Source organism: Diceros bicornis, chromosome 2, assembly GCF_020826845.1.
Source record: "Diceros bicornis minor isolate mBicDic1 chromosome 2, mDicBic1.mat.cur, whole genome shotgun sequence".
In the NCBI taxonomy this organism is placed as follows: Eukaryota; Metazoa; Chordata; class Mammalia; order Perissodactyla; family Rhinocerotidae; genus Diceros; species Diceros bicornis.
In genome coordinates, this window is record NC_080741.1 from 86555993 (window position 1) to 86569879 (window position 13887).

The window sequence follows — 13887 nt, forward strand, 5'->3', positions numbered from 1 at the left end:
AATACTTCCATACTATGCAGCAGTCAACAAATATAATTAAGAAGTCTTTGCAACAATTATAGAGGCAAAGACCATAAAGCAACATGGAACTATGATAACAATTGATTTGTTAATATGATGGGAATCTGTATGTATTATTTTGTCTTTGGAATTCCATTATTACTGCTATGCTACTCTGTGAAGTTAGAAAATTCCTTCCCACACATATCATGTACTGGTCTGCCCCTCCCTAAGTTTACCAAAGAAAGGATACAAAGAAGAAAGGATCTGATAACTTCATGCTATACCTATAAACCATCAAACTCCTCCAGGTTTCCATTATGTTGTCTCTCCACACAAAGTCTCAGTAACCGGAAATAGGGAGCCAGGCACAGTGGAGACACCAATCTGGGAAGGAAAAATTCATTTCTGGATCACGCTTTATAGCCATATTATAGGCACATTAGTCCATGTTTATAGGGAGCCCAAACTTATAATCAAGGAGTTTTGTCCAAAATAAATGTCTACTTTTTTGGGGGGCGTGTGTGTGGGGGAGATTGGCCCTGAGGTAACATCTGTTGACAATCTTCCTCTTTTTCTTTTTTTCTCCCCAAAGCCCCAGTACATAGTTGTATATCCTAGTTGTAGGTCCTGCTAGTTCTTCTACATGGGACGCTGCCTCAGCATGGCTTGATGAGCAGTGAGCAGGTCCGCACCCAGGATCCAAACTGGTGAACCCCAGGCTGAAGCGGAACGCACAAACTTAACTACTATGCTACCAGACCAGCCCCCTGTCTACTTTTAAGAACATATGACAAGAAACTTAATAGATGCTCAGCAAATAAATAATGGACTGAATTGGAGGAAGGCAGAGGATGAGTAGAGTGAATGTTCATGTGTTAGGAGAAGTGGAGATAAGATGGAAGGAGGGAGAGTGGCAGAGGTAGACAAATATGTACATGGGAGGGAGAAAGAAACAGAAACAAAAATAGCCTCGCAGAACATCTGTTGGCTGGCATGAGGCAATGCAAATCCCAACCCCAGGATCCAAGAAAAAACAAGGAATCTGCCCCATTCTCGCTAACCCCTCCAAATACCACCTGTCTTGGGAGAAATCCTTTTCAAACAAGTTCCCCACAGATTGCAAGAACTGTGGAATTCCCTGTAAATATTCAAATCACCAACACAGGTTTTATTTTTTTATTTTTATTTTTTTATAATTTTTTATTTATTTATTTTTTCCCCCAAAGCCCCAGTAGATAGTTGTATGTCATAGCTGCACATCCTTCCAGTTGCTGTATGTGGGACGCGGCCTCAGCATGGCCAGAGAAGTGGCGCGTTGGTGCGCGCCCGGGATCTGAACCTGGGCCGCCAGCAGCAGAGCGCGCACACTTAACCGCCAAGCCACGGGGCCGGCCCAACACAGGTTTTAGAAAAGAAAAAGTGTACTGACTTTTGGTCTGATTCCTGTGAGGTCATTCTACCCCCATCTCTTGCAAAGTCCTGGGAGAACAACAGTGGCAGGAGGTTGATGGCGATCCCATCAAGACTATTATATTCTTCTAGTCCATAGAGAGCTTTCATGGGAAATGGACAGTCACTGTGGAGAGAACCCAGAATCTGATCCCCAACTCAAGGGTATGCAAGTCTACAGTGGAAACCACTAGAACAAACCAATCTCCTCTATTATGAGGAGAAATGAGAAACAGAAAGAACAAGTGGGGAACCTTTCAGCAATTTTGGAGCTGGGGGTGTTGGGGTTGGGAGGAAAGAAGCTGTGGAAGTAGGCTAGCCTTGGCTGAGGTCAAGGGCATTCTGATGTCTGTACCAGCTATTGACATAATTGACACAATGTCTTCACCGGTACAATCAAGTCAGTGGGTAAACAGTACTTACCCTTCTGGAACAACACATAAGTCCACCACAAAGGCATCTTGGAAATCATTAGAGATGGTCTGCTCAACCCATTCCTGCAGGAAGTAAGCAAATAAAAAAGACTGTGTAGCCCAGGGTGTACTTGCTGTAGTGCCCTAGACAAACTATTAACTTTTCTAAGGCTTTTCTCAGTGTCCTCATTTCTGAAAAGGAAATACCAACAATATGAAGTAGAAAAGACATAATGCATGAAAAGTGCTTAATGCAGTGCCTGGTATAGAATAAATGCTGGCTATCAACAACAACATTATCATCATCCTCATCATTACTATTATTATTGTTATTATGTGAAGGAGGCCTGGGGCAGGGTGAGTCAGAACAGCCTTCCCAACTGGACTATGGAACAGCTCACAGGATGATCTATTTTTGCAGTGCAACAGAGAGAGGGCTTGTAGTAAAGCAGCCCTCATGCTTCATTGCTATAAGAAAAGATACTCGGCCTTACCAGGGCTTTTGGGGCCAGCTTTCCTTCTTGGATCAGGTTGGCAAATTCATCATAATAAAGTGCAGAGGCCCCAGGAGACTGCTTACTGCAGGAATGAACCAACTGCAGCAGGGAGGGCACCTGGAATAGCTGAAGAGAAAGAATGGGTCAGTTCTTAGGCTGCCAACCTTTCTTGAACACCATTCACCCCATTCAGTAGCAAGTTTTTCTCTTTCCGATTTCACTGGCAAAGCTCTTTTTTTTTTTTTTCTCCCCCAAAGCCCCAGTAGATAGTCGTCTGTCATAGCTGCACATCCTTCTAGTTGCTGTATGTGGGACGCGGCCTCAGCATAGCCGGAGAAGCAGTGCGTCGGTGCACGCCTGCGATCCGAACCCGGGCCGCCAGCAGCGGAGTGCGCGCACTTAACCGCTAAGCCACCGGGCCAGCCTGGCAAAGCTCTTATTAACTCTCACCTGAGGTCTTCCTGAGCCCCCTGATCAGTCCATCTCTTTCCAATCTCATCTCCTTTCCAATTGATCAGACACATGCAGCCAGATTAATTTTTCTAAAGCAAAGCTTGGATTATGCCATTTTGTTGCTAAAAAACCCCTTAAGGACTACCTCTGCGTAAAAAATTAAATCAAAATGTCTTGATCCTCTGTTTTCTATCTCCCGAACTAGCCTTATCTCCAACTCTCCAATTACACACTTACTTGTCCCTAAGCTCCAGTCAATCTGCTATTCTTCCCACCTTTCTTGCTCTCTAGGAATTTGCAATTTAATTAGGGAGATTAGACAGATACAGAAATAAATGCAACACAAGCCAGTAGATTCTAAGTGCCACAAGGGTGGTACAAATTGCAAAAGCTACGAGTTTTGGAAAACATATTTTGAAAAACAAAGCACTCTTTCTGGTCAACTGACAGTGACCAGCAGCCACTCCTCAGTTACTCATAAGTGCACTGACCACATTACAAGAACTCACCTGTGTGCACTGTTCATTGCTCTCCCTTGGGTCAAACTGGAAGATCTACTAAAAACAAGGAATTTTAGCCTCACTTTTATAATATTTTGTAACAGCTGGCAATAAGTTTAAGAATCTTGCCTTCCCTGGGATGGAGGTGGAGATAAAAGTGCACAAAGGTACAGAGGAATATTTATTTAGGCCACACAAAATGTGGATTAGAGTAAATGATGGCTGGGCTGGCCTGGTGGCATAGCCGTTAAGTTCGCATGCTCCGCTTCAGCGGCCCAGGGTTTTCAGGTTCGGATCTCGGGCATGGACCAATGCACCGCTTGTCAAGCCATGCTGTGGCGGCATCCCATATAAAGTAGAGGAAGATGGGCACGGATGTTAGCCCAGGGCCAATCTTCCTCAGCAAAAAGAGGAGGATTGGCAATGGATGTTGGCTCAGGGCTAATCTTCCTCACAAAAAAAAAAGAGTAAATGATGGCTAACTTAGATTTTTTAATTAATTTATTTTTTTATTATTTTTTTGTGCACACTAAATTAGTAATAATCATAAGAGCAAGCACTGGGCATTTTTCTAACCACTTAATGCTCTCAACAACTCTATGAAGTACATGCTATTATCTTTATTTCACAGATATGAGAATACAAAGTCACAGAGAGGTAAAGTAACTCACCCAAAGTCATTCAGCTAATAAATAATGGAGCCGGTATTTGACCCAGGCAAGCAGTATGGCTCCAGAGAATGAACTCTTAATTAGTACACTATGCAGCCTCTACAGATTACTAATGCTGATTCTAAGGATGTCTCCTGAGGTCTCAGGAATTCTTCTTTTTGTTTGTTTTGTTTTTGCTGAGGAAGATTCACCTTGAGCTAACATCTGCTGCCAATCTTCCCCTTTTTGTATGTGAGCCGCCACCACAGCATGGCCACTGGCAGACGAGTGGTGTAGGTCTGCGCCTGGGTACCAAACCTGGGCCGCCAAAGCAGAGTGCACCGAACTTAACTACTAGGCCACCAGGGCTGGCCTGCTCTCAGGAATTCTTGAAAGATCATTTCTAAAGATCATGAACTGAACTCCAAAGTCATTTTGCAATGTCAACATCTTACCAAGCCCCAACTTTGATGCTTCTTTAGATGCTACAACTGTGGCATCAAAGTGCAAGTGGGAAAAAAATCCACAAGAAGACTTTATTTGTATCAAATATGATGTCCCAGACAGGAATACAGAGCAATGGAGACAGCTGTATTGTCTAGTGCCTAGGACAGAAGCAGATGCAGAAAAATGCATCCCAGGAGGATTAGGGTTCCCCCTTTGTGGAAACATTTCTAGAACTTTATTTCTTGGGAATCCCTAGTTTTTAACCATCAGACTGTAATGACAATGATCACAATTCTGTAAAAATTATATGTGGTATATACAGTCAAGATTAGAAGGAAACATGGGAAAATAGCAACAAACATGTGCTCACTTCTCTTATCGTTTCAATGTCTACTGTTATAACGATGTCTACACAGTGTAACACTTTATTTTGTAAGGCAGCAACCTGATTAACTGATGTCGAGCCAGAAGTCAGAATTTCCATGCATACCTGTCTGCCGCCATGATGCCAGGCATGGTGACAGCGCCAATAATACCAACAAGCTTGTACTTGAATATGGTGCTAGACAGCTGTTTTCGTATCACCAAGTGCATGTCATCCTGCAAGGAGACAATGACAGAGAAAGATGAAGATGCTGAAATTGTATCAGAGCCAAAAAACCTAGAACAGCAAGGGTTCTATCATTTATTAACTGTGTGGCCTTTGGCAAGGCATTTCATCTCTCTGAGTCTCAATTTTTTTCATCTATAAAATGGGAAAGGTTTTGTAAGGATCAGATACAAGTTACAAAAAATTCCTAGAACAGTGCCTGGCACATGGTAGACATTGAATAATAACAGCTATTATTGTTATCATTGTTACAGTTGCTCAAATTATCATAATATCATTGGCTGTTCAAATAATGAAATAGAAAAAGATACTCAGGAATAAATTTAACCAAGGAGGCAATTTAACTTTCTAACTTTTAACAATTCAACTTGTACGTTAAAAACTATAAAACATTGATGAAAGAAATTAAAGAAGACCTAAATAAATGGAAAGATATCCCACATTCATAGGTTGGAAGACATCATTATTAAGATGATAATACCATCTTAATATGCACATTCAATGTAATCCTTATTAAAATCCCAACAGCATTTTTTGCAGAAATGGAAAACCCCATATTAAAATGCATATGGAATTAGAAGGGATCCCAAATAACCAAAACTTTTTTTTTTTTTGTGAGGAAGATCAGCCCTCAGCTAACATCCATGCCAATCCTTCTCTTTTTGCTGAGGAAGACTGGCCCTGAGCTAACATCCATGCCCATCTTCCCCCAATTTATGTGGGACACTGCCACAGCGTGGCTTGACAAGCGGTGCGTCGGTGCGCGCCCAGGATCCGAACCCGGGCTGCCAGCAGCGGAGCGCACGCACTTAACCGCTATGCCACGGGGCCGGCCCTAACCAAAACTATCTTAAAAAAGAACACGAGGGCTCACACTTCTTGATTTCAAAATTATTACAAAGCTACTGTAATCAGAAAGTGTGCTACTAGCATAAGGACGCACATATAAGGAGAATAGAGAGTCCAGAAATAAACCCTCATGTATATGGTCAACTGATTTTCCAAAGGTGCCAAGACCACTCAATGAAGAAAAGACAGTCTTTTCAACAAAAGGTGTTGAAAAAACTGGACACTCACACACAAAAAATGAAGTTGAACCTTTACCTTACACTATATACAAAAATTAACTCAAGTGAATCAACGATCTAAATTTAAGAGCTAAAACTATAAAACTCTTCGAAGAAAACATAGGAAAAAATCTTCATGACTTTGGATTTGGCAATGGTTTTACTTAAGTATGACACCCAAAGCACAGGCAACAAAAGAAAAAAAGAGAATAAATTGGACTTCATCAAAACTGCATCAAAGGACACTATCAAGAGGGAAAAGACAATCCACAGATTGAGAGAAAATATTTGCAAATCACGTATCTGGTAAGGGATTAATATCCAGAATTTATAAAGAACTCCTACACATCAACAACAACAAAAAACAACCCATTTAAAAAATGGGCAAAAGACTTGAATATACATTTTTCCAAAGAAGATATATGAATGACCAACAAGCACATGATAAAATGTTCAATATCATTAGTCATCAGGGAAATGCAAATCAAAACCATGAGATACTCCTTCACATCCAGTAGGATAACCGTAATTAAAAAATGGAAAATAAGTGTTGGTGAGGATGTGGAAAAATTGGAACCCACAGCTGTTCGTGGGAGTGTAAAATGGTGCAACTGCTGTGGAAAACAATTTGGTGGTTCCTCAAAATGTTAAACATAGAATCATCATGACTCAGCAATTCCACTCCTAGGTATATACTCAAAAGAATCGAAAAGAGGGACTCAAACAGATACTTGTACACCAACGTTCATAGTAGCATTATGTACAGTAGCCAAAAGGTGGAAAAAAGCCAGCATCTATTAATGGATAAATGGATAAACTAAACGTGGTATATACATGCAATTGAATATTATTATTCAGCCATAAAAAGAAATTAAGTTCTGATACATCCTACAACATGGACGAACCTTGAAGACATGCTAAGTTAAATATGCCAGACACAAAAGGACAAATATTGTATGATTCTATTTAAATGAGGTAACTTAGAATAGGCAAATTCAGAGACAGAAAGTAGATTAAAGGTTACCAGGGGCTGGTGGAAGGGAAATGCGAGTGACTGCTTAATGGGTACAGAGTTTCTGTTTGGGATGATGAAAAAGTTCTGGAAATAGATAATGGTGATGGTTGTACAACACTGTGATGTGTACTTAATGCCACTGAATTGTACACTTAAAAATGGTTAAAATAGTAAAATTTATGTTATGGATATTTTACCACAATTAAAAAATAAAATAATTTAAAGTGGTGCGGGCACTATGGAAAACAGTACGGAGATTCCTCAAAAAATTAAGAATAGAACTACACAGCTATTCCATTTCTGGATATTTATCTGAAGAATAGGAAAGGACTAATTCGAAAAGATATATGTACCTCTATGTTCACTGCAGCATTATTTACAATAGCCAAGATATGGAAACAACCTAAATGCCTACTGATGGATGAATGGATAAAGAAGACGTGGTATACCTATATACACCATGGAATACTACTCAGCCATAAAAATGATGAAATCTTGCCATGCGCGACAACACCGATGGAGCTTGAGGGTATTATGCTAAGTGAAATATTGAAAATAAAACAAAAACAAACTCATAGAAGCAGACAATAGATCGGTGGTTACCAGAGGGGAAGGGGGTTGCGGGGAGGGCAAAATGGGTAATTGTATGGTGACAGATGGAAACTAGACTTTTGGCAGTGAGTATGCTGTAGTATATACAGATGTCAAATTATAATGTTGTACACCTGAAACTTATATAATGTTATAAACCAATGTTACCTCAATAAAAAAATAAAATAAAATAATGACAGCTCTATATTACTGATGAGAAGCAATCTCCAAGATATACTGCTAAACGAAAAAAGCAAGATGCAGAACAAGAAGCTAAGGGGTGGGATATAAGTAAATAGCAAATTTGTAAATGCTCAGAACATCTCAGAAAGCTATAAATTAGTAACGGTGATTGCCTTTAGAGAACCAGATGCCTAGAGGACTGAGAGGGAGAGAGATTTATTTTTCACTACCTTTCTATACCTTTCCAGTTTTGTACCGTGTGTCTATATTACCTAGCCAATTTTTTTTTTTTAATTAAAAAAGGGTGCTGGTTGTTCGAAGTCACAGTCCAGTATGGATTACTGCCACTGGGTGGCACTAAAGACACAAAAGACCCATAATTTATGATTCCAACCTAATCTCTTCTTTTAGTCCCTTTGCCTGGCTCTTTCAGTGAATGGCGTCACAGATGAAAGCAGGCCCAGGTGAAGTTCACGTTAGATGCAGATGTTCCCTAGGAAACAAGGGAATTCTCTGTGTCCCCACAGTCCTCAGTACAGAACCTGAATGGTTTTTCTTACTCAGTTTCATAGTTAGCTGATTACAGACCCATTTCTACCCTAATAGACTAGCCCCTTGAGGGCGGAAGGTCTATTATACCTACCATCTCAGCAGGCACATTAGGCACTTAATGTTTGTGGTATGAAAAGAATGAACAGGGGCCGGCCCCGTGGCTTAGCGGTTGGGTGCACGTGCTCTGCTGCTGGGGGCCCGGGTTCGGATCCTGGGCGCGCACCGACACACTGCTTGTCCGGCCATGATGAGGTGGCATCCCACATGCAGCAACTGGAAGGATGTGCAACTATGACATACAACTATCTACTGGGGCCTTGGGGAGAAACAGGGAAAAAGGGGAGGAGGATTGGCAATAGATGTTGGCTCAGGGCCGGTCTTCCCCAGCAGAAAGACGAAGATTGGCATGGATGTTAATGCAGGACTAATCTTCCACACACACACAAAAAGAAAAGAATGAACAAATGCTGGGACTTTCTACAGCAATGTATTCTATTTCTACTACTCAAAGACTGGAGTGATTTTGTTCAGCAAATTTCAATTGAAGAGGTTTAAAAGATTCTTTCATGCTTCCTCTTACCTGAATGTGACTGCTGGCTTCACGTGGTTTGCTAAATGCCAGTGTGCTGAGAATATAGAAGAGTTTTCGTATTTGTTGAGGGGACATGTTATCTAGATAATCTAAAATGCCCTGTGAGGGAAAAAATGCCAATGATGAGTCAACAACTAACAATTTTTCCTTTAAATCAAAAACTTAAAATCCTTATAAGAGGCATACACACAGATAGCCAGGCGTCTGTTCCATAAAAGCTCAAGGTCTCTAAAGCTATGCTCAAAGCCCCAAGGATTGATACTCTCTTAGTCTTCCTAACATACCTTCAAGTTCTCCCTGTTGTCTCCACCCTTCCTTTTTCCTTAGTGAAAACAATATTCTGCCAAAACTTATGTCTCTGACCTTATTTCTTATCACAGCATCCCTTCTCAGCTTCTACTCCACGAATTCCTTATTCATTTTCTACAGGTGTGGAAGGACTCACACGGGAACTACTTACTTTTTGACCTTGGGCAAAGCCTCAGCTTTCTCATCCCTAATATGGGGATAACATGGCCTACATAGACTTGACTATGTCAACTCCGTGTTAAAAACCTGTAAAAGCTCCTTATTGTCTATAAAATAAAGTTGAACCTCTTTAACATGGTATTCAAGACCCTTTATAATCTGGCCTTCTCCTATGCCTTCCCAGCCTCACCTCCCACCACCCCTCACCATATAGCTTATTTGCCAACCATGCTAGTCTACTTGTCATCCCCGGCACACCATGGACTTGGGTGCCAACGTGCTTCCGTTCAAACTGTCCTCCACCGACATGCACTTCCCTTACCTTCTCTCATGAAATCATTCCCATCCTTCAAATCACTCAAATGTTCTCTCCTCTTTGAAGACTTCTCTAGTTTTCCAGGCCAAATTAATTATTTCTGCTCTGGTGTATCTATAGCACGTATCTTTATTACAGAATTCATCAGGTTATATTTATAGTGACCTGCTTGTGTGTCTTACTTTCTATCATCAAAGGCAAGGATTGACTTTTATATTCACAGCACCCAGAATAGAGCCTGGCACATACTTAGGTATAAAGTATTTGCTGAATGAATTAATACATATACATATATGAGTTATTTTTTCTATTATTTGCCTATCACCTCACTTGCTTCCCACCCCTCCTAGCAATTATAGTGTTCAATATCTAGAGTACAAAATAAATTGTTGCTAACTAACAGATATATCTCTCAGATATATGCAAGAAAGAAAAATGATTCACTGTGTCAATGGAAAGACTAGATACCTTCACAAAGACAGCATTCAGCCTCATAGCAGACAGGTTTAGAGCTACCAACTCTAGGAGGATATCCAGGGCAGTGTCAACTTCAGCTTCATTCCCGCTGCAGATATGGGTCACTAGGGCACCAACCACTTCCTATACAGAGAAGAGTCAATAAGACAGTGTGAAGCAAAAATATGGTATGGCCATCTTAAAGGGGCTCATGCCTGAGGTCATTCTAATCAACCTGGTTAAAATCCCAACTCGCCCTATCCCATTGTCTAATTCTGTTATCTAGTTTTCATTAATGCTGGATTCAAGAGGCTTAGGATTACGCCAATCTAACTATACTACCATCCAGTCTTGACTTATTTCCCATGATTTTTCAGTGAGTACTATCTAAGCCCTCCTGATTTTGCTCCTTGGTGTAGTCTAGTCTTTCTCTTTCTTTTTCTCATATGGGTTAAATATTACCCTTTAAGTTGTGGTTGAACTTAATCTGCTGAAATTTATTGAAAAGATGGCACTTAAGGAGCTAAAGGTTTTAAAGGGTTTTATAGGTTAGACTTGTATGTTTCAAGCAAACTAAGTCATGATAGTGTCTTTAAGACATTAAGGTGTTTCCAAAAAAAGTCTTAGATGCCATTGCCCTTTCCTTCATATTGCTCTCCATACCAAGTCATAGGGTCTTCTCAATTGCAGTAGCTAGCTCATACCAGCTGAATCTATTGCTCTGCTTTAAATTTTTTAAATTTTGTCTTCATTTTTATAAGTTCCATTCAAATGCATTTTACCATTATTAATAACAGGTATAGCACATATAACAAATACAAAATAAGACACTTTATTCTTTGTTTTCATAATCACTTTCCACCAGTACAGCCCTCCCTCTCTGGAAGTGTTATTAAACTTTGTGTCTCACATTCATGGGAATAAGGTTAGGCCCTCAGGCATTTCTCCTTTATCTGTTTTTCACCACACCTTTTTCTAAAGAAAACTCTAGGATCAACTGGCAGTTGATTATTTGCAGCTGAATTTTCTTTTTTTTTTGTGAGGAAGATCAGCCCTGTGCTAACATCTGCCAATCCTCCTCTTTTTTTCGCTGAGGAAGACTGGCCCTGGGCTAACATCTGTGCCCATCTTCCTCCACTTTATATGGGACGCCGCCACAGCAATGGCTTGCCAAGTGGTGCGATGGTGCACGCCCAGGATCCGAACTGGCGAACCCCAGGCTGCCGCAGCGGAGCGTGTGCACTTAACTGCTTGCGCTCCCGGGCCTGCCTCTGCAGCTGAATTTTAAAACTGCCATTCCTGTACTGTGAAAACTGCCTGATAACCCCAGCCCTTTAAGCCAAAGTTTATTTGAAGAAGACTGGATCCAGACCTGTTTTAGACTCAGAATTTTAGAGCTCAAAACACAGAGTTAGATCCTCCACTCCAATCTCTTCATTTTATTGAGACTAGGCCTAGAGCTAAGCTTTGCCAACTCCCAGTTCAGAGTTCTTTCTCCTTCAACAAGAAATAAACCAACAATAAATAAACATCAGATCACATCAAGCCACTCGGAATTGCATTTCTTTTCTTCTCCATGTTCCCTCCTTTCCAAAATAAATATTTCAACATACCTGCTGACAGTGTGTCAAAAAACTTAAATGCATATTTGTACAAGAGACTGCCAAACAAAACTATACTCTGATCTAGGGAGTGCAGGAAACTCTGAGCCAGCGACAGAATGGACAGAAAAACATCCTTAAGAACCTTGACGGGGGAAGAGGAGAGAGAAAAGCTGTGGGAAAAACTTAGTTATTACAGCACCCAGAGTTGCTAACCCTTTTGGAATGTGGGAGTTCTCCTCATCAACTTTCATTTTAACTTAAGGAACCTTAATCTTTGTTTTACTCAGAATAATCCTTCATCATTCTGAGTTTTCTCTCAGGATCAATGGAATTCAATATATGGACAATAATTGACAATGAAGCTCGAAGAAGTTAAATTACAAGCCTAATATTGGCACTGTTCCTATCTGCCCAATTTGGGACTAGATTCCAGATCTTCTAAATCTCAGTTTCCTAATCATATTGCCTCCCTGGGGATACACTAGGCCTTCTCTGCCTTGGTTATGATTTGAAATCAGTCTATAAGGTTCAATGCTAATTACACTGATTTCTTTTACAGAAGATCAATAAGGCAGTAGATGGACATTAATGGACACAGAGTAAATAACACTTATTAAGTCCAGGTTCTTTACTAATATCCTCACATTAAAAAAAAAATCTTAAATTAAGCATTGAACTGGGTATAACGCTTTACTGAAGAAAATGCAATAAAAAATTATATATAGTTTCTGCCCTCTAGAAAATTACAGCCTAAAATGTATATGATTGCTAAAAATAAGCACAGAAAGGACTGCAAGATAAAATAATACAAACATTAAATCTATTCCTGAATATAAAATCTTAAGATCCAACTACATATTCTCATTAATTCCTAAGCTAAGCCCCAAACCACAGGTCTACCCCGTTTTCTAAGGAGGTATACACCGTTAATGTCCTGAATATTCACCTGGAAAACACCATTCCTAGCTTACAAAACACCAATTTAATGGTTTATATTTCAACAGGAATGATCACCTAAGGGTCACAGCATTGAATGGCGAAATAGTGATGGTTCAAGATGCATAATTATGTCTCTACTAGCATTCCTCTGGTCCTGCTATGCTCAGGGCTTCCAAAAACTACTTAGAACAGGACACAGAAGGCAAGTTTGTCAAAGCTGCAGATTGCAGACAGCTAGACAACTAAAATGACTAATGTAAAATTAAAGTTCAAAAGTCTTAACGGGTTCAAACAAACCAGATGGAATTTTATATGGGAGTGGTAAAGCTTTCCATTTTAAGTTAAAAATCAAGTTACATGAGTACGTAATTAGAAGACTTGAATTAAAACACTTACTATAGGGCTGGCCCCGTGGCTTAGTGGTTAAGTGAGCGCTCTCGGCTGCTGGTGGCCCGGGTTTGGATCCCGGGCGCGCACCGACACACCGCTTCTCTTGCCATGCTGAGGCTGCATCCCACATGCAGCAACTAGAAGGATGTGCAGCTATGGCATACAGCAATCTACTGGGGCTTTGGGGGGAAAATAAATAAATAAATAAAATCTTTAAAAAAAAAAAAACATTGACTATAAAAAAGAATTTGAGGTTTGAGTCTAAGTTCAACATAAACCAATTTTTTGACCTTTTTGCTAAAAAGATGAAAACCAATCTTAGATTGGTTTTATTAACATCATAATATCTCAATCAAGGTAACTAATAATCCTACTGTTTTTGAAATATACTGAGCTCCCTGTAAAACACCAACACCCAGCAAAGCTGGTGTTGTCAAGATTCCCTCGCTGGGTGGGAAAGGTTAAAATGACCTGTTTATAACTTTCAGACTAATGTTTTCTGATTCTCTGACACTTACCAAATAATGAATACAGAATGTACTCTGTAGCAGCTGTTCTTGAAAGCAGCCTGATCGAATCTTATTTCTTAGCACCCTTTCAATGTACTTCTTTGTCTGAGTGTTTATGCTATAGATGATGAGAAGCATCGTCAGGTCAAAAACCTATTGGCAATAAATGTGCAACAACAGGAA

General features: G+C 40.2%; 1 protein-coding gene across 1 annotated transcript in view; it reads right to left on the reverse strand.

The window, feature by feature from the left end:
• LOC131421369 (Fanconi anemia group D2 protein-like) overlaps window positions 1-13887 on the reverse strand; it is a 49186-nt gene that overhangs the window by 29483 nt on the left and 5816 nt on the right. The window contains 9 exon segments of the mRNA XM_058567978.1: window positions 287-387; window positions 1433-1579; window positions 1876-1949; window positions 2360-2479; window positions 3315-3369; window positions 4903-5012; window positions 9011-9121; window positions 10275-10406; window positions 13714-13857. Coding sequence (XP_058423961.1) covers window positions 287-387; window positions 1433-1579; window positions 1876-1949; window positions 2360-2479; window positions 3315-3369; window positions 4903-5012; window positions 9011-9121; window positions 10275-10406; window positions 13714-13857 — 994 coding nt within the window.